Raw genomic sequence first — 23,531 nt, 5'->3', positions numbered from 1 at the left:
TTTTAACCCCACTGATTTGAATTCTCATTACTTATTTAATATATCCAATCCCAAACTAAATTTAAAATTATTATTTTCTTTTTCTTTTGACATATTTCCTTCCCCACTCATCAAACAATAAATCTGCTTAACATTCCCACAAAATGGCAGAGGATTCTTAGTTCCAGGGATTAACCTAAAAATATCCAAAGCATCCACTGTGTTTGGGTACTTAATCTGAGATCTTTCAGTTTTCAGGCACTCCACATGCCTCTAGTAGAGCTATAATAGATCTCAGCTGCAGTTAAGAACACACAGTTCTTCTGCAAAGGAGGACAAGATGTTTCAAACTGGCTATTGGGAAAATGAGAAACAGAGCTTGATGTAAGTGACCCTCCAGCATCACAGAGAAACACTGGCAGAAGCAAGAATAATCTCCAATTTGATGCCATTAACTGTCTCAACTGTGAGTCCCTGCTCTTCCTGAACTCCTTGCAATTTTACTATTTGTCTTCCACTTTCTGTAAAAAAATGAGACAAAACAGTTCTACAAACAATATCACCTGTGACTCAGTCCTAAATCATTCCCAGAGACCCTTCTGTGGCTACAGCAGTGGACAAGACAGGAAAAACAGGGATGCCTTAGGTTTCAACTTTTTTATTTGTCAAATTCTCTACTGCTTAGTGTGCAACTCTGAAAGCTTCTTGTAGCCTGTTAATTTCTGCTCTCCTGCTAAGTAGACATAACAAAGCCTCTCTGGGTCTGCTCTTCAAGGACACTTAGGCTGTCCTAGGCCCAAAAGTATAAACCAAAGAGCCGCTAAGGTGGGTTAAGCTGAGGGGAAAACTGAAGATTTAATTGGAGAATTAACCCTGCTATGCAAATGAATCAAAGCTATAAAAGAGTGAAGAACTCATGACCTGTCGTCCATCTTGGGGGTCCATCTTGGCAGTAGCCTCTGGCTCCCCAGGGGGTACCTTTGAAGGCCCTTCAAATAAATACCTACTTTTATTCCCTTACTCCCGTCTAGTCTTTGTTTCTAGGAGGCCTCTTAAGGCGTCAATAGTAACTTAATAATAGGTTGGCACCTGATACTTCTTTAGTCAGAAAGCCCATAGATATGTGGGCATTTCTTGGCATTTCCTAACTGTTAAGCAGTAGGGAACACTCAAGATTTAAGTCTCATTTTTTTCTCAACCTGTCATATTTGTTGTGATTTTCTAGTGCTACTGTCATAACTTAAAAAGTAGGAGAAAACCCCTGAAACCTAAATGTGGAATCAGAGAGATTGGGAATCTCAGTTTCCTTGAATGTGCTACTTGGGGTTGCAGCACACTGATCTATCTCTAAAGCCTTTAAAACATCTGATAATAACATTTTGCTTTGGCAAGAAAAAACAACTTTTCCCATAATGGAGTAAAAACAAAGATCAGACTGCCAAAATCCCCCCAAATGTGAAGGGATCTTCCTCTCTTGTACTAGGTCAGGGACTCACTCCAAATTTTGCTTCAGGTAATATGTTTCTCCTAGCACTATTTTAATTGCTGCCTTTACAATTCAAAATAATGAATTTCTGTCCCTAGAAGATACTAATGCATCTCCGGTGTGCCAGCTTACTTTAGCATCTCCACTATATATGTGCGTTAAATTTGTAATACCGTGCCATCATCAGTACACAATTTTCTTTTCACTGCATAAATTTAATATTTTAGGATTTTTTAAGAATATTATTATTTGCAGAATTTTTTTACATACCATTTTACCCTACTCTCATTTTGTGAACATTTTTCTTTACCTTCATGCACTGCTAAACAAACATATTATTCACACAACACTATTTTCAATGGTGATTACCTTATGCATTATATGGTTTCATTAATAAATCATACTACCAATAATCTGCTTCTGTTACCTTTAATAAAATTGTCCACTCCCTTGCATACATATCTGAGGGACTAAAGCATTTATTTATTTTTCTATGTGCGTGCTCAAAGGGAAAAAAATTGAACTGACTTTAAATCTATTGCCAAGTCCCTTTCTATCACCCTCCCTCCCTTTCTCCTTCTTGTTTCTTATGATGCTCCCAGACTGGCAATGCTCAAATCTAAGAGCAATAATCACAAATTAAATGGATGTTGGTTTTGGACCCAAGGGACTATTTTACCTTCTGCTCAGAGGGGAAAAAACATGCTTAAGGCTATCAAAAGCCATTACAGAAACAATGTTTCCTTTTCATATGCAAAAGATAGAATATCTAAATTTAAAGTAGGAGGACAACTCCTGAAACTGACATTTCTTCTGAAATGCAAAAGAACTTTGTAAATAAAACGTTACCTTCAGAACTTTTAAAAATTATTAAATTATGTTTAAGCTTTTGAAAGTTAAAGCTCTCTTACTGATTTTTAGCCAGATTTTTATTCCTGCTGTAATCGGTTTCCTTTTGCATTTTTCCTTCTTAAAATAGTTCTGAGTATGCTTCTGAAAACGTCTCTCGCTGTGACATTCTGCCTTCCCAGGGGAAAGTAAACAGACGCCTTTGGCTAAACTGCATGTATCAAGAAAACAAAGGGGAAGTGGTCATTACCAAAGTCAACGAGCTTGACTCCACCTTCTGTTGTCAGGAGAATGTTGTTGCCTTTCACATCACGATGAATGATCCGGTTATTGTGTAAATGCTGAAGGCCCTATATACCAGCAGTAACAAAAATAAGTTTACTCCCTTATTTAAAAACAATTACCCTACTATTAGGGAATGTAATGAAGAAAATCTGTACATACTCTACAGAAACGCCTGTCCACTGGATTACATGCCTTTATACAACCCCTGCTGCTATAATAGCCCATGTAATATTGTTAACATTACCATACTTTATAAATGGAAAATGCATGTATGTGATAAGTAAATTGCACCCTCTGCTGTCATTACAAGCCCAATGAACATCCTTACCAAGAGAGCACCATATAAGATGTATGAGATTATAGCTTCATCCAACCTTTGGCCACACTTCAGCAGGCCTTTGACAAGCTCTGTGACAGAACCTCCATTGCACAGCTGGAAAGGGGGGAATTGTGAGGAGGGAAAAAAAAGCAAGACAAGTCCTCAGTTACTCACTATACTTGTTTAGGCTATAAACACCTACCATGCAAAACTGTACTACAACACAGGTCTGGGAAAAAAATAACTCCTTTTATTAGTGATGTTAATAATAAATCACAGCAGCCTGAGTGTGGGGAGGTAAGCAAAAACTGAAAATTATAAAGTGTAATTTATAAAATGCAACTAAAAAAAATACTAGGAACAGGACTGTATTTCAGGGTTAAAAGAGGATTTATAAATCCAATTTACATTATTTGAGTATTTTCACAACAGCACATGCATTGTCTTTTTGAAAAAATCCTTTTGTGCAAAGGCCAGACAGCAAAGATTGATGCTCTTGATAACTGGGAAGCAACATATTAGTCATTTTAAACTTTCACTCCATCAGTGCTCCTGATGGCAGGCAATATAAAATAGACAGAAGCCATATTTTATACTAAGATTTGATGCCATGTGCTGTCAACAACAGAGAAACATTCTAATCCAGAAAAGAACCTTCTTCCGAGCATTTTCTACTAATGGGCTGCCAAATATCAAAAGAGAAGGGGACAAAGTAAAATTAGAATCTTAGTAAATATGTTCTCATCCACACCTTTAGTTTACTGTCCATGCCATTCTCAGCAGGCACTGTTATCTATCCTTTCTCCTCTCTCTTTCCTTTTATTACGTTGATATTCATAATTGTTTGACCAAAAAAAAAAAGATGGGAGAACTGATTGCTTTTCTTTCACTGAATTTTCTCCTCTATGCCTTTGTGGCCAGCACTCTTACCAACGTTTCTGCCGGAGAATCACATGCATTTCAACACAAGTTCATTTACATTATCAGTTTAAAAAACTGCAGCATAAATCAGGAGAACAGTACAAAGTTATACAAACTCTCAAGATCTGCATCTATCAAACAGCTTATATGAACTGTGCATCAGTTCAACCACTGATTTCTGTTATATGCTAATACTTTCCTTAACTTGCTACTAATTCCCCTTGCATCAAAAAAATTTCACTAGACTAGAAGTTTTAGCTCATGGCAAGGACCTTGAAGCAAAACTTCATCACTTAAAACATTGATTAGCTCTGCAGGAATTTGACTTTATTTTTTAGTTCATTAGTAGGGAATTTTTTTCTTATCTTTAATTAATTTGTGGAAGCATTCAGGTCAATATCAACCCTTGTATGTATTTACATGAAAGTGCATGTTTTTTTTCCCATGGTTAACCATTTGCTGAGAAGTCATTAAGTTAAAGTTTTCTTCTTATTGCTTTCATTGCGTTAAATGTTCTGTTTAGACAGGCTATATTAAACTTATCTCTAGCCTGCAAATAAAATATATAAGAGTATGCCCTAACTTCAAAAAAACCCCAAGCTGGTTGCGACTGAAAAATAACACAGACTGACAGCTGGCTGGTAGGATATGTTAAATGAATGACTGACTCAAAAATAAATCCCACAAACACTACTGCAGCTGTCTGTGGCACTATTCTTGATACTCCAGCAAAGAGCTAGAACAAAATGAATTTGAAAACTTCATTACCACTTTATACCTAATGTTAATACTTTAAAAGGTGGAGAGATGCACATTTGAATGGAAAAGTAGAGAAGTTTGCTTTACAGTTGTCCAAGACTTCCATCATCATAAAAACACTTGAAGTGTCCACTTTTGCCACCTTCCTCATCACAAGCATTTATCAAAGTAAGGTCCTGCTTGTGAGTAAACAAGGCAAAATTGTCCTAAAGGAAAAAAAAATCCACCTTTTTATTACAAATTTTGGAAGTCACACATCAAATGAATGTATTTCATCAAAGACTCAGGGATCAAAGTCTCAATACTTTGTATATTCCCTTTTACTGAAAATGCGTCATTAATTTATAATAACATGAGTCACTGCTATGCATACATAAATCTGCTGTAAATTCCAAGGCAAGGAATAGTTTGGCTTGTCTGGTAAATTTTTCCATGTAAGGAAAATACCATTTTAATAACATCAAATTTCTTCCAAACTTTGGATTGTGCGCACCAAAAACCACTTGAAATGCACATACTTAATTTATAAAGTTTATGCACACATACAACTTGCTCAAATTCTACATTCAATTTTATTAAATATTTTGCTCTATAAAATTTTGTCATTTGGCACTTGGTGGATCTTTAGAGACAAGACTCTTTTATTAAAAAAGAAAACACATAGGAAACCAAGCCCATACTCAACACAAAGCCAGCATGCATACAAAAAACCCAACGCCAAATCAAAAATACTAAGGTCTCTTTTTAATCTTTACTGAAATTTAAAAGGAAAACATATTCAAAAGTTCTCATTCAAGCTACATACTGCTCCAGTCGATAAAAGTTAGATGGTTTGTTGGGATTCCACAACTTGTAGTGGAAATAAAGATTCCTTATTCTGATTCTAGTCATCATTCAAGGACAGGGAGTGGAATTTCTAGAACAATAATTAAAAAGTGAATCCTAGCTTCTACCAGTCTAGTTGTGAAAGAAAGAAAGGTTGGAATGGCTTGTTACTGCTCATCAGAGCAGTAACTGCCTGTGCAGAGGTCTGCGTCAATGAAGCCTAGAATGAAATCCTCATTTCACAACCACCTTTGGCAGTCACTTAACTGGAAACAAGACCACCAAAATACATTTGACATTGTAAGAATACTGATTGCCACTGAACACAAAGAGTTAATAGAAGGCATTTCTGTTGCTAGATTTCCAACAACAACTAGCTCCTAGTTTAAAATTACCATAAAACACTTTCCCATTACTCTTTCTCTGTTCACTTTTGCAGTAGGCAGCTTATTTGTTAACTACCCTCCATGCCACTATTTCATCATTGTTTGCATTCCCCTCAAATGCCCAAGTTCCCCAAAAGTTTAGATAAAGGTCTTATCTAATGCTTCCTCTAACAAGAAAAAACCAAAAGGATTTGCTTATTTTAGAGGCAGAATGTAGCAATTCAAACAGAAATTAAATGCAAGACCATTCCCTAGTAAACAAAATTTTAAGTTTGGATGTGATTTTCAACAGTAGGCTACCACACATCATCTATCAGAAAATCATGAAAGACTGTGACTCCTTTAGCAATAACAAACAAAAACCCAACCACATTTGCAAAGGTAAGACATAATATTGTCAAAACGTTTTTACCTCAAGTACTAGCCAGAGCTGTCCTCCCACATATTGATCTGCTTTGTAAAACATCCCATAAAATCTAACAACATTAGGATGATTGGGAAGAAACTGCAAAATATTATATTCAGCTTCAATTTCTTCATCTACATCCTAAATAAAAAACACAAACATACAGAAGATATAAAGACAGTGACTCCCAATAAAGCAAGAACAAATTCTCATGGATAAAAAGAACTATTTTTTAATTACTTTGTACTTTTAAATAGTTTTACTTTAATGCAGCTTGAAGTACACTATACAGGACATTTAATGCACACAGAATTGCACCACTTGTGCTTTTCTTACATACAAAAAAGTTAAGGCTGTAAATCAAGCAGCTGTTCTTCAAGAATTCTTTCAGTGCATAATATACTCAACAAGTAAATTAAAAATTATACTTAACTCTGCTCAGTTGTCTAAGAAATTTACACATGTATGACTTCTAATGTGTTTTAAATCAAGCATGTTTTTAACATGTGAGCTAAAGGTAAATACATGAACCCTTGATTTATTCTTTTTTCTATGGTCATCAGATAGGACTAAACAGAGAACAATTTCACAAAACCTCAAACAGGCCATCAATAAAACCAAATACATTCTTCTAATGAAAGACATACACCAGAAATAATGAAAGAGAGACAAAACAACCACCCATGAAATAAGAAAAGGTTAGTAGGTATTTATTAATGGAAGAATTCTGTGACAATTACAAAATACTGTTCATACCAGCATACAGGCCACAACTCAGTGCTTAAGCACTGAAACTTTATTTCTGCACAGACTTGACTATTAGAAAATTTAAGCTTGGGCCTTCCTCAGATTTATACAAGAGAAAACCACCATGAATTTCAGTAGTGGCTGATGACAGAAATATAACATTTTTTAGTAAATATTTTAGCCCAGCTGTCATGATCAAACTCCAGCTTGATCCAACCTGAACAGCTGCCAGTTAAATCTTCTATTGAAAACTAAGGCCTTGGTTCTCATGGGAAGCTAGGCATTTAATACCCACTAAAACCAGATCTGGCACAGAACTACCTCTGAGGATCTGGGATGTGCTCTTCTCTTTCTATCTCAACTACTGCCTCATACTATTACCTGCTTATAAAAGGTAACTCTAAAATATCATAAAGATCACAGTGTTTCTATGATGGGAAAAGTAATTCTTTTAGGGAGTACACAGAACAGAACAAGAACATTATGGTTAACAGCATCTTGTATTTTCCCTGCTACAGTAGGCCCTATAAGGAATGCCTCTGTGCCTTCTCATAATTTGCATGCTCCAAGCAAAGATAACTAAATTTGTAGCAAAAGAATTACACAGATCTAAAATAGAAACAAGGCAAATGCTGTCCTCAAATAAGATGATGAAATTTTGTGTGGTTCAGTTGCTGGTACTAAACTCCTTCTGTTAATGCATTCTGTAAAATTGTTCCCTTCTGGATTTCCTCAATATCTTACACATTTGATTTACATTTCAACTCTGAGAATTCTTTTAAATTAACATTGAAGTTACAATTTAATATTTTTTACTTACACTGACCGGATCCAGAATCTTTACTGCTGCCAAGCTTCCATCTTTCTTATTAGCAACCTTATAGACTTTACCATAAGTGCCTTTCCCAATAGTCTCTATAATTTCCCAGGTATCTGAGGGATCGGCTAATGATTCTAGTCCAATCATACTGGAATTATATTGAAACAATCCATACAATGGCTTCCTGGAAAATAAAGCAGACATACATGCAGTGGGAAGCCCTAAGTAACTCTTCTAGAGAAGGCATCTTATGATAAAGAAATCAAATATTGTCCTAATTTAAGAAGAAATACAGATAGAATCACAAATGAAAACAAACAAAAAAGTAAGATCACTCAGTGAAAAGAATGGAAAGAAAACTCTGGAGACCACTTCTCTTTCCTTACTTTAGTGCATTATTTGCCCATATGCAGCACCATTCTAAGCACATTTTAACAAGTTCTGACAAAATATACTCCTCCCTCTACTGCACACTCTTCTATTGGACATTTTACACAACTGAATTAACACAGCTCATGAAATGAGGCCCTATTTCTGATGCTTTAAAGAGCCATGCCAGGGTTTTTACATAAATTTGTGTAATTCTCCCTGGAGATTGCCAGACAGGCATTCAGTAGGTATAGCCTCATTATATTTGACATATATACAACAGGGCTACATATAAGTAACAAAAGTTAAGACTGGACTGGCTGGTATCATAAAATACAAGTCAACTTGAAAATAGGCAACAGGTACATCACTGGGGTGATCCATCACTGTTGAGATGTTTCTCAACAATTGCACTTGTCTCTCTCTCTGTGTGCCAGTCAGAGTTTGTTATGGTCTGTTACACTGGCTGAACACCTCCAGAAGATCTCCAGGTCAGGGGACTTGTTTCCCCAAACACTCCTGAGTGTATCCTGCTGCAAATGGATCACTGCAGCCTACGCAAAGGGCTCCTTCCCACCCTGGGATTATATACATGGTAAATTCTGGTGATTAGGAAAATGACAATACCATTTTAGGATTTCATTTCAAGTATTGAGAAGATATGTCTTGTCCCTGAACTGGAATTATAGAAAGGAAAGATGAAGTTTAAGATGGGATTAACTTAACCTTCCTATATTAATCACCATTAGGGAAGCTCACTGGTTGATGGTTTCCCTAAGAAAGAAAATTGTTTGCCCATTTGGTGGCTGTCAGTAGGTATATTAGCTATCTGTATGCTTAACCAGGAGATGTAAAGTCCAAGTGTATCCAATCATAAGAGTGTGACTGTGACAAAAGGAACTGAAGGCAACATTAAAAATTTTTGGAGAGGGATCAACAAGCACCTCAAACATACACTTAAAACTTTAAGGTTTGAGCCACTTCTTTCTAAGCATACCTGATATCTGCAAATCTGCCTGAAATAATTTTTAAAACTTGCTGTCTTACCTCTTCACCATTTCTAGCATCAGTGACAACTGAATAGAGAAAACCTCTATTTCCCTCCTTGGTAAAACTGTATTTGCACCAAAGCTGGTGCCAAATAATGTATTAAATTGCTTTGGTCTCTTCACCAAAAGAAGGCCAAAAAAAAAAAAGAAGGAAAAAAAAAAAAGGGAGTGAGTTTAAAAAAAAAAAAGCTAGAATCAATATCATTTATCTGTTATAATAATGTAAGTTATTAGGACAGCTTCTCAATATTTGATCCAATACGCTGCAAATAAAGCACAGCATTCTGAACACACATACTTAGTACGTCATCAGAGAAGCAGGTCAGGTGAAAGACTTCTCTGAAATCAGTGAACAGACCGTAGTACTGCACACACTGAAACAGCAGCCACAGATATGGAGCTCCTGATAAACCAACCTTAAGAACAAGGTTTGCTTGCGGGGGGGGGGGGGTGGTGGAGAATCCAAACAAGGGAACAGTTGCACCTCACAAAAAAACCCCAACACAACAATGTATTGAACACATGGTTTTAATGCTTTAGGTGAAATGCTTCAGACATTCATGTGCACAGAAACAGAGGAGAATAGACTGGAATAGCTTTGATACAACCTTACAAGGTAAACAGAGACAGACTAATATTTAGTTCTCTGTCACTAAAACAAGTACCCTATCACACAGATTTGCCAGAAGATGAGGCATGGCACTCTTTGTAGCAACATAATATTATGATGTGTCCCTCCAAGCAGCTGTTGTGGATAAATAAGTTTTTTCCTTCGAAAAAAAAAATCAAATGTCATTTCCTGCTCTTGTTCTGAATAACAAAACCCTTAAAATGGTATATCCAAATTTTCAAAACACATTGACATTTCTTTATACCAGAAGACAGTGCTGGCAAAATAAAGTCTAATGCACAATTTTTACAGATGGAGTCATGATGGAGGACCAAAGAAAAATTTTAGTGAGCATTCTTATGCATTGTGATAACACGACAGCACTTACAGATAGCATATGCATTACATGGAATCAGAGATGTGAAATATGTGCCACAAACCTCTTCTGTTTAAACCAAAACAGTCTCTTCTTGAACTAAAGCAATACCTGTCTAAGTAAGGTTCTACACCTGTCATCAGTGAAAGCACCTTTTGCCTCTATGATATTATTGCATTCCTACTACAGAAGTCAGTGTTTTACAGTACAAAAAAGCAAAAAAACCAGTATCTGCTATTATCTTCAATAATGTAAAATCTGGATTTAAAAAACCTGAAACCACCACAAAATGTAAACATTATGGGGAAAGGCTGAAGTTGTAAAGTAAGTTTGTGCTTTTCTTTTTCTATTTCCTGATTTGTTGAGCTTCAGAAAATAAAACACCCTTGTTTTAACAAAGGCTTCCATTCACTTTTTTTTAATACAGTGAAAAGTTGTGTATGAACACAGCCACTTCTGCAACAACGACACATTCAGAAGATCTTAACACTAAAATACTGCAGCTGAAATTTATTTAGGAAGAAATTTCTCCTTTTACTCCCCTCACATCAGGCCTCACACATCTCTGGGTTTTGAAATGATGTACCAAGAGTGGCTTCTAGCTGTAAAAAACTTAGCAACATTCTCCCCAGAGGAAGCCTCAACATACTAGGGACTTACCAATTAAAAGTATTTCTGCCATCAGTTGGAGAAAACTTCTCAGTGGTTAAATTTGTTCCTTGAAGGCAAGCAAAATAGCCCACACCAGATGTTGAAAAATTACACTTTGGCAATTAACTCTACTGGATAGGGAACTTATTACACAAAGCTATTTGGGACTGCACGTGTTTACGCAATGTGAGGCATGACTACATGGCATCAACAAGCCCCTAGCACTCTAACCTGTTTTGCATACTTGGGAAAAGACAGAATGAAAGCACAAGGAAGGACAACCTGATGGAGTCTACTCAAGCTGCTCTGAGGCTTGAATACGGACAAATACCATGATTTTTTTCTTTTAAGCAGAGATAGTAACTTAAAATAAATCTTGAAAAAGCTGACCAACCAAGACAAACAATAAGATAAGACACATATTTATTAACAGGCTTCAGACACTGACACTGTTTCTTTCTTTTATTCATGAAAAGAGATATTCCCCATCAAAGTAAATTTCATGATTCTCTCATAACACCTGACTTCTTCTATTTTGTAAACCTGTACCATCAGAACAAATTAAATCAGACCAGGCATGACAGACTAACTTAAATGGCAGTCAGACAAATGTGCATGCAACGTTTTTCTACCTTTAAAGAAAATATTTCTCTCTAAGATCAACATTAGAATCAATGACTGCATGTTATCATCCCTTAGCAGTATCCCCATGATAAAGAGGCTACATGTATTATGTGTCTCATGTAAGACGTAAGATATCATAAAAGAAGTATAGGTTACAGACAGTGCACAAATCAATTTTCCATCTGTGAACCACAGCCTTTTGATTGTATTCCATGGCTCTAAACAGCCTCAGAAAAGCCATCTGGAAAAATGTGTGGTGTCCCAGAAGTTCTACTGTGATATTCACCTAGGTTGTGAAAACAACACAAAAAAATCAAAACTTTATAGAGAACATGCAGATTTTGTTAATGAAATAATTACATCTGGAATAAAATCAGCAACTTTTTCTCACAAATCTATTATCACAGCTCTCTTTCTGAAAAATTATAGGAACAAAAGCGACTCATAAGCCAGAGAAATAGCTTTACAATCATTGTTCTATTTTCACTACCACCTCGCTCACAACAGTGACTGCATTCTGCATTCCAACATATACCCTCTTCTAGCTTACAGCAAGATGCACCATCTGTAGAGATTTTAGAATTAGTAAGAGCCTCACTTCAGCCTGGTGCTTTCTAACCATCATGATACACAGTACTAGGCAGTTTTGAATTCTCTTACAGCTGGTAGGGACATGATAGCAATACCAGCCAATACTAGTGAAAGTAGTGAAAATACTCTTTCCATACAAATAATTCATGGACATAGCTCCTTTTTGCAATGTTCCATTTGCCTTAGCCCTCTTGTGTCTCTCATGCAACAGCTGGGTTGTGCACTTCTGGCATTTACAAATACTGTGGAAAAGTAAGAATGACATATTCAAAAGTAAGGTATTTCACTATTTGTAGGGAACTCACTGTTGGTTCCACACTAAATGATAACTCCTTGATAGAAAAATTCAGAAGGTAGAGTTGACATTATCAGCTACGGCCTCACCTCACCATGACAGACCCTATTCTGCTGGCTAGTAGTGGTCACACACAGACAGCTACCTCAGAAGCAATTGTTAAAGGAAGTAATGAACCAACAAAAGGCACAAGAAAATCAATAGTCGGAACAGCTTCCTCTGCTATTCTCGTCCTGCTGTTTCTCACTGACTAGGTTAAAACAAAGAGGATGTCAATATCTTGAAATGAAGCATACCAAAAAAAAAATCCATCAAGATACCATCCTGTAACTGCTGTCAGCTGGACTCAGAAAGAGGGACTGCAGAATGTGCTGTGGATAGTTCTTTTTGGGATAAAAAGATGGAAGTGATGGAAGAAGATGAAGGAGAAGGATAAAAATATGTTCAAAAGCTGTTATTGATGCTATACAACTTACAAAAAAAAAGGCCTATACTTCAGCTGATCACATATTTTCACTAAGCAAACATAAGGGACAAAACAAGACAACCAAGAATAGAACTGCTGTTATCTATAGATGAAAGGTAGATCCCTGAGAAGGCTCCAGCTAAATTCAATTCATAGAACAAGTCTCACTTGAATATATAAACCATGAAATCAACTCTGAGTACTCAAAATTGGAAACAGAGAGGACATAAGTGGGAAACATGTTCTCCCTTTCCACATATTCTAACTTAAACTTCTTAAAGTTTTTATTATTTGTGCTTACATACATTCTCATTGTCTACGTAAAGTCCTTTAAATTCAGGAGTATCTTTGTTATTTTATGTTCTTTTGCTTCCTTTGTATGGATGGACTAGATACTCTAAGCTTTTAGACTTGCAGTATTAGCCACAGGGCCAGAACTGAGTGATAACCAGTGGCAATGGATTGTGTCTGGACAGTACCTCTGATGAAAGCATTGGGATTATTTGCTCCCTTGTCTTGTCTATGCTTCCAGTTCATTACAGTATGAATCACAACCACATTCCTAGTATCAACTACAACAAACTGACCCCAAAACTGGCTACTAACAACATGGCACAGATATGTAAATGTCACCTATTTCTCTAGAAATAAAGAGAACAAAGAACTTGATTTCTGAACACTCTAGTCAAATGGTAAAAATTTCACACCACCACTCCTAAATCAGTTCTGAACTGAAGGCACTTGTAAGATCATAACCTTAACTCAAATTCTTGGACCAAGTCTTTGAATCTAAACCAGAAAACTCTCCATTAGTACCCTGGAACATGTATGGTAGGAAAGATGCCTGTGCCTAGTCCAGACAATCCAGTACATGTTTTCATTTAGATTCATTGCATCATAATGTGTTGCATTACAAATGTTTGTAAGTAAACTCTTATTGGACCCTTATATTTATGAGAACAACATAGCCTTAGTCCAATAGTGTTTGATCATTTTTGTATTGTCCATATAAATCAAACTACTCAGGGCAGGGGGTGAATACATCATCCTGATCAACCAGTTTCATTGACAGATCCAGGATGAATGAAGGCAAAGGTAAAGTACAGCTTGGCCTCTGACCAGCTCCCCTGCATTCTTCTAATTGGTTGTGCATTTTCAGTCTTTTCAGCAGGACTGTGTCAGATCAGGAGGCACTGCTGACTTCACTGCTGAGTGACAAAGTTATTTTACTCCAGAACTACTTAGCACCTCATCCTGTGACTCCCAAGTAAGTGCCACAACACTCTTGATGAACTTCCATCTTTCATGGGGTCCAGTTAACATTGCATCTTGGATCCTTAATAACTGCATCTCCCATGAAAGTCAGATTTCTTCTGCTTCCCAGAAGTTAATTCTGAAGTTGCTGCCCTTTTACCACAGACCCATGGCTCCATGTCATCTGCATATGAATACAACAGTCATACCAGGTTGCTTCATCTCAAGCTATTTGCTAGATGAATGGTTCTTGCAAGCAGTGTAGTACTGGTCTTAAAGAGATCTGCTTAACATGCACAGAATGGGGTCACTCACGATAAGATAAATTAAACACTGCCTCAATCTACTGCAGAATCAAGAACAGAACAAGCAGCCACCGGGATTTTCTAGAGTAGGAAGGTCTTAAAGGTGAGGGTAAAGTCTAGTCACTCCATCTTTTTTACTGTAAATATTCCTTAATACTTCAGAAAGTTTCTTGGTGCTTTGATTCTTCTATCTAATTTTTGCTAATGTCAATGCTATTATATTCACAATCAAATCTCTTTCTGTTAGAATTATCCAATCCCACTCATTTCCATAGGATTTTATAGATAGAATATGCTTTATTCTGGTCTCCATAGTGGAATTTCTTTAATTGAATATGCACAACAGCTGAAATCTAAGTAGGATGAAAAGATTTGTAAACAGTAATTCACAAAACTTAAGAAAACTAAAAAGCAACTTGGTTGATGAAGTTAAACTAATGAATTTGAACAGTCTGCATCTTTTACCCAAGACACCATCATAATAACTTTCATTCTTTCTTTTCTCTGATATCTCCAAAAGAAAGTATCTGCTTTAGCTGGCACTTTTAGCACACAGGTAAAACAACCAAATTAGAATGTATCAAGAACAAAATACAACCTATACCACCCCTCAGAGGGGACTGTGTTTATGGCTGATTCCTCTAGCCTGACAAAGATTTTTATGAAAACTGTAGGAACTTTTTTATTTGGGGGATTTCTACTTCTCTGTCAAATCTGGATACAATCTTCTGTGAGAAAGGATTTTCTCAAAAAACTTCAAGACTGTTTTACTAAGGTTCAACGTAAATCTCCTAACATCACTACTGACATTGAAAGTTATGCAAAAAAATGGTCAAAGCATATGCAGACTGCATAATTCAGAGATGACTAGCGTAGCAAATCTGCACTTCTTGCCAATATGCAAAAAATATGTTTTTCTTTTATTTTCACAAAATTAGCAAAATGTATTATTAATGGAAAATGACACTTCCAAGGTTTTCTGGTAGGCACGGTGTATTTAAGAAACTAACCGGGGCTAACACAGAAAATTATATTCAGTGATGAAAGACTGAATGCTTTGCTGAGAATCAAATTATTGCAAAACATCACTTCCTGCACATGGTAAACCAAGTATTTTTGACAGTCATCTTACCCTGTGAGGTAAAGAGTACCTTGCTACTAAAACAGAAATCAACAAAAACTTCTATTGAAGTTTTGAGTACCACTGAAAATAAAGCCCCTGATCATTCACATGGAGCTATAACACATTTCATTTATTTGACTGCTAATTAATCGTTTCCATATCTTCAACTCCAAGGACCAAATGCTGAATAAAATTATGTACCTAGTCAGTTACCATGATTATTAAATTAATTAAACATTATTAAGCAGAAATTATTTTCCAAGACCAAATCCAAATATCTGAAAGCCTGTTAAGAACTCAAACAATAGGTTCTGATCAGCAGCATTCCTATTGCACAAATGCTATTTATATAAGCTATTTAAATAGAACTCCAACAAGCAAAATGCACTAAAGCAGTTACAAATGACTAACAGCTAACACATCAGTTTCACCTCAGGCTCTGAACTCAGCACTAAAATGAAGCTTATAATCTCATGAGCCATTCAGTTATAAACTGTGACTTCCAGGTATACTCCCCATGTGTGAAAAATCAATACCTGAGAAGGTTTTCTCTGCCTCCTTCAGTAGCAATTTAACAGGGCAAACAAAATGCATGTGTTAGTGCTAAAATGGATGGATGAAATGCTGCAACAGAATGATGACACGTACACCAAAACCAGGCTCTTCACTACAGTCGTACTCAGAAAGTTTGATATGCTTTGTGGACAGACGAGGAAAAAGAAATCTAAGACAGAGGTAGGATAAACTTTGGAAGAAAATAACTACAACCTTACATTAGTGACCTATTTTCTGAAGCCAGCTTATCTTATATTGGATTTCTATCCTGCTAAGCGTATCAGAATTCTTCAGCACCAAGATAGCTTCGTCACAAGGAGAGCTTGTATCAGCCAGTGCTGCAAAGAACTGTGTGTTCCATGTACTGGTTCTCATGCCCAGTATTAGACAACAGTAGTGTGTGTAGTGTGTGTTAGCTTAAGATGCTGTCGTGGAACTACAAATAAATTGCTTCAATCCTAGCAGCTTCACTTCATTAATGCTAAAGATCATTGTGACACTAATTGATAGTGAGCTTGATCTATTTATCAAGTCTTTTACAAGCAGGAGCTGAAGAATTAAAGCCACTTTGTCATTCACAGAGAGTGAGCAACAACTACTTAATATTTTGAAGGGATCTTCCTATTGTTTCACAATATACCTTAATTGTATAATGCAATCAATCATAATTCATTACCATAATTCTCCAGTATTTATTTTACAGCAGTTTTATTCTAATGAGGATTTTTAATAAGAAGAGATACTCTCTTTTATCCATAAGAAAAATAATAAACTGTTAATCATGATACAAAGAATCTTAGTGCTGACAATGACTCTTGCTTAAGATGAAGCATTTTCATCAGTGAGCTAGTTGTTATGCATTACCAGCATGTGTGCAGTAGCCTAGCGTGACACCAATTTGCATAATTTCTCTCCTCTAACAGGCTTCAAAAATAATAATAGGCATACAAGATAGAATCCACTGATTTTAAACCTCCTTCAGCAGCTATCTTCAAGGAGCAGTTATCAAAAGAACTTCTAAAGAACTAAATTTAATAAATTATAAATGTATTATTTGGGTTATCCTTTCCAGGCCTATAGCCATCTAAGTTAAATTCTGTAACAAAGACCAAGGCAAACCACAAGCAATTGCCTTGACATATTCCCAGACAAGAGGCAGGACTGGGATACTAAGCAAGTTCACAGATGATGCAAAACTGGGAGGAGCTGTTGACTCCCTCAAAGGCAGGGAGACCCTGCAGAGAGACCTCAGCAGATTAGAGGGCTGGGCAGCCACCAACCGTGTAAAGTTCAGCATGGGAAGTGCCAGGTTCTGCACCTGGGATTGGGCACCCCTGCATGTACAGACAGAATGTATGGGGAATGCTGGAGAGCAGTGCCACAGAGAGGGACCTGGGGGTCCCTGGTCAATGGTGAGTTGGACATGAGTCAGCAGTGCCCTGGCAGCCAGGAGGGTCAGCCGTGTCCTGGGGGCACCAGGCACAGCATCGCCAGCCAGGCAAGGGAGGGGTTGTCCCGCTCTGCTCTGCACTGGGGCGGCCTCACCTCGAGTGCTGGGGCACTTTTTGGGTACCACAGTGTAAGGTAATAAACTATAGAGAAGCGTCCAAAGAATCACAACGAAGATGGTGAAGGCCTTGAGGGGGAGCCGTATGAGGAGCGGCTGAGGCCGCTTGGTCTTTCAGCCTGGAGAAGAGGAGACCGAGGGGAGACCTCACTGCAGTTACAGCTTCCTTGTGAGGGGAAGAGGAGGAGCAGCACTGATCTCTTCTCTGTGGTGACCAGTGACAGGACCCGAGGGAACGGCCTGAAGTTGTGCCAGGGGAAGCTGAAGTTGGGTATCAGGAAAAGGTTCTTTACCCAGAGGGTGGTCAGGTACTGGGACAGGCTCCCCATGGAAGTGGTCACAGCACCAAGCCTGACCAAGTTCAAGAAGCATTTGGACAATGCTCTCAGGCACATGGTGTGATTCTTGGGGGTCCAGGAGATGGACTCAATGATCCTTGTGGGTGCCTTCCAACTCAACATATTCTGTGATCCTGTGACTGTCTAAAGGTGGCTGGACAATGCCCAATATCCACTGCTGCTCACAGTGAACTTGAAAATCAGTAAAGGTTTTGGGGGTACAGATAAAAAAGGACAGATAGTCATAAACACATAAGCTGCTCAAAGCTGTTATACCTGTGTATGTTATTTAATAATGCCTTAATCTACAGGGAGTAACAAAAACAACTTTGGTTTTTTGCTGATCTGAACCCAAAAGAGACCTTACCATTTGTTAATATTAAGAGGAAGCAAAAAGAATAATGTGTTAGCAAACTGGTATAACTACTGTTGGACCTTTTCTTCTAGGCTTACACATTTCTATATCGTGAATAGCAAACAACATTGCTGCGATATTCCAATTCTCTCAGATATTCATTCAGTAAAATGTCTGGCCTTATAAATATGAAAAGTAATTTAGACCTTGGTCCACTCTACAACACATTTTGATATATGGTCATCAATAAGAAAGATCTGATTTATCTTTATCACACAAGGGAAGATGCCATAAAGCCTACAAATTGACATTTAGGCCTAATGTCCACTAAAACAAAAACACATCACCAAAATACTCAGCTATCCCACTAAGTGAAAAGATACAAGCACCCCAGGAGAAAAAATAGATGCCAATAGCAGCAAGAGCAAAAATTCTCAGAGCTTGCTCCTGTCAGCTATTTCACACTAAGAAGCACTAATCAATTTCAATTCCTACTGATTCAGGGGATTTGAAGGAGAATAATGCCTCCAAGAATTGTGATCTTGAAGAGAAACAATTTCATAACAACAACAAAATTGCCCATGAACTTTCAGAATAGAATTTAAACAAAGAATAAAGTACCAAACTGGCCTTTCTCCCAGATTAACTCTTGGGCTGCTGCAGATGGTCTGGAAGAAACTTAAGAGAATGCCTGAACTTAATTTACAAAGAGAAAATATGACAGGTAAGAATGCTGTATCACACACTGGGTACAGTAAATATGACCTGGAATAATCAGCCTTTAGCAGTTCATTAGCAGCTGTTTAGTTTTTTTAATACCTATTGTTCAGTTTATGGAACAGTTCTGTGTTCAATACTGTGGTTTCAGAACTCAAAAGAGGAAAACATTCGTGACACCGCTTGAAAAAACAGAAAGAGAGAATAGATAAAATAGTTGTATGTCACCACAAGCAGCACTGAACCGAGATATCAGTTAAGGTACACTATAAGTAGATTAGATTGTACAGACTATATGAAACAGGATCTACTGTATTACATTTTAAACTCTGCTTCACCTTCAGCCATTATGTTCTATCACTTCATATGACAGTGGGCCATTTCCCCTTTAATAAGGATACCCTTTGCAAATAGCCCCAGTTCCCAACTTACTGCTTACGCAGAGAGTACCTGCTAAAAGAATGAAGTTTGAAGCACAATAAAAGCATGCTGAGCAAAACAGAAACTGACCTTATCCATTCAAGAAGGGTATCTTTATATGGTATGAGGGATGTGGTGTAATTAGGATGCTCCTTTTACAAGATAGCATTACAAATAGAGTCTACATTTCAAATACAGTCCTAGGAGTTCAGAGAACTCAAGAGATACTCTTGACGAGAACACACCTCCTGTACTGCAAAAATCATATTTTATATATGCTTCAGGTTCTATTTACAAATTGGACAAACTGGTACCTTTCAACAATACCTTGTATTCAAAGGTGTCTCCTACACAGACATCCTAAGCTATACTTCCCTAAACACTACAGCAATGTCCCATTGCATCACCCCTGTCAGAAGTCTCATCAGCTGTTGCCAGGTAACAGTGCCGAGGCAGCCCCATGGTTTGCTCTAAGTGTTCCTTGAAGCTCAAAGCATGTACATTGTGGCTTCTCTCATCAGACACGTGACTTTGTGGATGATCTCAGCCACAAAAGCATGCTGGCAGCTAGTTCTCCCATGCCTTGAAGCCCTCTCTCAGCTCCACAGCAAGGGTATTTTTAAAGATATGTGTGAGGTGAAATAAATATATGCACAGACTTAACAGGGTTTCTGAAAACCCCTTTACTTTAGCTGTTGCAGTGAACATAAATAAACAGTAAAACCAACAGACATCTTGTTTTGACTTACCTGTCTCAGCTTCCTGGCATCTTGAACTCTTTCACCTTTTCACTATAACCAGGAGTCCCCAGTCTCTTCCTTCAAGCTTGTGCCATTTACTCTGAAACACATTTACTCTTCTTTTCTAAGTCTCTCCTCTTGATCGCTGCAGCATGCTGCCTTTTTGTGAAAAGAGAGGCTGATTTTCCTTCAAAATGGCTGATAAGAATCCCTCTCCTTTAATCTTCTAGCCTGCCTTGCTAGGTCATTCCTCTTCAAACACACGATGTGACCAAAGTCCCCCACCAAAGTCTAGCCTCCCACTTAAAGTTTAAAGTTTGATAATTGATTTGTCACACTGAGTATTCATTAGTGTCACTCAGTCATCAAAATTTAATTTTTCCTCTTTCTTAGCTTTTGGCAGGTGCAGTTTATTTCAACCAATCTATAGAAGCAGAAGCATAACAGATAAGCAAATGAAACCACGTTTAAAATGATGCTTATAGTCTGATAGATTTACACAAAAACCATCCCAATGTGAAACAGAAATTACATATTGTATATAGATTCCTTGAATTGTCCCAGCTGTCAATATACTTTTACTACATGCACATTTCTGTAAATAGACTTTCTTCACTACTCTTCACATAATGGAAGGTTTGTTACTCAGCTTAGAAAAGCAATGGTTACATCAACAAGATACTCACTTGAGGGTGTTTCAGCAAAAACAATATATTGTGTTGCGTTTTTGGAAACTGCCATATCTGATTTATATCCTTGTGGTATCAGTTGTACAAAGGTAATTCTCTATAATGAATTATTTATTTCCTGTTGTAATAGACATCTGAGATAGTCATAAATATTTATATGTTCAGTTAATTCACTAATGAAAACTGAAGTAATTCTAAAATAGGATGTTATCTCAGAGGCATGGTGACCTAACAGTCTGTTCAACTTTTACATTGGTGAAGACAACTTCTATACGGGAAGCAAGAGCAGGTGGAAGAAAACTTCTCCTGAAAGCGTGGTACAGCAATGGGCTAAGCATCAAGATAGAGTATTTTTGTGTGTATCACAGAAAAAAAATTCTCACTTCTATCTCTGTTTTTCCAATTTGTAAAATGTGTGGTAACATCCCCTAATCATACTCCTTTGCAACCCCTGGCCTTCTGACTAGCATTCCAGAGAGATTCCTCTTCAGCAGTGCAAATATCTCTTCTTAGACAATGAGTTATTGGTTTGTGCATTGACCTGTGCAACTCCACTATCTTTACAGCACCTAAGAAATATTTTGGGCTGCTGGTTGCCTGAAATGGTTTCAGAACCACCTATGTATTGCATACATAGGCTACAGGCAAAAATTTCTTCAAGTTAGTGGGCTGTACTGATATCAACCCACACCTAAACCAGGTCAACGTAAACAGCTAGGTAAAGGATTTATTTACAGAATTCATAATAAGACAATTTGGTTTACCAAGGTTTGTAAAGTCAAAAGAGAATAGAAATTTTAAAAAGAAGTCTGCATCCATTTAGGCTCAGATCAGCCCTTAAAGGTCTGATCAAATAAACTCACAGCTCTTTTTCAGCTCATATCCCACTTCATAATCCATCCCTGTCTCTGGGGCAATTCACCTCTAAACACAAACTGCAACTCCTTTATCTAAGAAGGCAGTAATATGTTCCTCCATCAAACAATTGCTTTTCACCTTCTGGAGAGGCTGACTGATTTAGGTCTCATGTGAAAAGTCTCACCTACCCCATAACACACTTGATTATTCACATTTGGCTCAACTTTTCACAATCTGTTAGTCCTTTGTGAAGCATAAAATTAGCTGGAAAATGGTCAAACCTCAGGAAAAAAAGCCTCTCTAAATGGAAACATTTCCTTTTTATGTATTTGTCATGTTGTAAAATCACAATCATCCTTTAAGCAGACACATAAATGGGATTGAGATGTGACTCATAGTTAAATGAGTCTTTTAAAAGAAGCTGCATGTGTTAGTAATGAATGCTGCTGAAGTTAGATAGTGGTTTAGTGGTAAGACTACAGATCCCTTGCCTAATTCAGTCCAGAACACAGGGGACACACTACTCTCATGAGTCTGGCAGCAAAGATATTACTGCAAACATTAGGAAAGAACATTACAGACTACACATGCTGCTTTCCTCTCATCACTACTGAGAAAGGTCAGCCACAAACGAATAATGATTCTGAAACTGCAAATATCTTACCTATAGGGGGAAAAAACAACCCATCTTACTGAGACAGGTTAGGGAAAACCATGTTCTGCTGGTCTTGTTCACTGAATAATAACTCTTTCAAGGACCTCAAATCTACAGTGATTTCAGAAATTATTCACAGGCCTCTGGGACTCCCGGAGTAAAAAGGGAGGAGAAAAAATGAGGGGATATAAACCACAGTTCATTCTGTACCTTCAACTACTGATTGTCAGTGAAAAAAGAAGAAAAATCTTTTAGATGACAGATTCTGAAGCAGTTGATGTATTTGCTAATTCAGAGGTAGAAAGGAAGTGCAGTGCAATGTGACAAAATCAGAAGCTATATGGTACTCCACATAAAAATGGAATCCATTAGAGGTTTGAGTATAAAAAAACCACTTCAAAAGATGAAGAGACGATCACGCAAGTTTAAAAGTTAAATAGGTCACTGGTAGAGATCTTAAGGAAAATACTGCAAAATCCAGAATTAATCCTTGACAAGGCAATTAGATTGTGTCAGCAACTGAAGCCATCCATGCCAGAACGACTCCAGTCTTGAGTGGGCTGTACTCTGACATAATGAAGGTGTTCATGAATCCAAAACATTAGGAGAAAACAGACCTGCAGCAGACAGGCATGTGAGCTCTGACTGAAGCAAGATCAGCATGTAAAACTGCCTATCAACTACAACAATGAGTCCAGGATAATGCCCAGCACAAGCAGCACAATGGATTACATTATTTTGCAAAAGGTTGCAGTGTCAGGGCATTTACTTCTCTTGGAAGCTGCATTTAACCAGAGGCTATTGTCCTTGGTCCCTGTCCAGGCTATCCTTTAGCCATGTCTCTGCCTAAGCAGGTACCCCACTCATCCAGACCCAAGCACTACCCCATGGACTTGATTTTAAGAGACCTTGAGTCTGCCTTGTTCCTCCAGACTCACCTGGCAGTCGCTGCACTGTCAGCTGACTGGCTGCCATCCCTGGGCCTGCCCCCATGCCTGCCTGGGGTCCTGACAGGATGCCCCATGCTCAGTGTGGCCACTGGCCCTGCTGCCTCACCAGCACCCATGACTCCTGGCCCCTCTGCCCTCACAGGGCAGCCCAGCCCACGCTGCACAGTGCCTACTGGTATTTTACTCAAGCCT

The 23,531-nt window shown here is 37.6% G+C and overlaps 1 protein-coding gene across 21 annotated transcripts in view; it reads right to left on the bottom strand.

Annotated features, from left to right (window-relative positions):
- MYO3B (myosin IIIB) overlaps window positions 1–23,531 on the bottom strand; it is a 248,769-nt gene that overhangs the window by 213,372 nt on the left and 11,866 nt on the right. For 15 of the 21 annotated variants that reach the window (XR_002047282.3, XM_019290511.3, XM_019290510.3 and 12 more), the window contains 4 exons: window positions 7,783–7,966; window positions 6,222–6,356; window positions 2,928–3,032; window positions 2,565–2,664 (listed from right to left, as the gene is read on the bottom strand). The exons of 4 other annotated variants lie outside the window; for them this stretch is intronic. Coding sequence is in view for 16 of the 17 variants with exons in the window: in XM_019290511.3 (XP_019146056.1) it covers window positions 2,565–2,664; window positions 2,928–3,032; window positions 6,222–6,356; window positions 7,783–7,966 (524 nt within the window). In the remaining variant the exon portion in view is untranslated. Of the gene's footprint in view, window positions 1–2,564; window positions 2,665–2,927; window positions 3,033–6,221; window positions 6,357–7,782; window positions 7,967–20,196; window positions 20,347–23,531 lie in introns of all 21 variants that reach the window. 2 more of the 21 variants (XM_039554756.1, XM_039554753.1) reach the window with 2 other exon arrangements.

The sequence above is a fragment of the Corvus cornix genome, chromosome 7, assembly GCF_000738735.6.
Source record: "Corvus cornix cornix isolate S_Up_H32 chromosome 7, ASM73873v5, whole genome shotgun sequence".
Lineage (NCBI taxonomy): Eukaryota > Metazoa > Chordata > Aves > Passeriformes > Corvidae > Corvus > Corvus cornix.
This window is presented reverse-complemented; position numbering and strand designations above follow the sequence as displayed.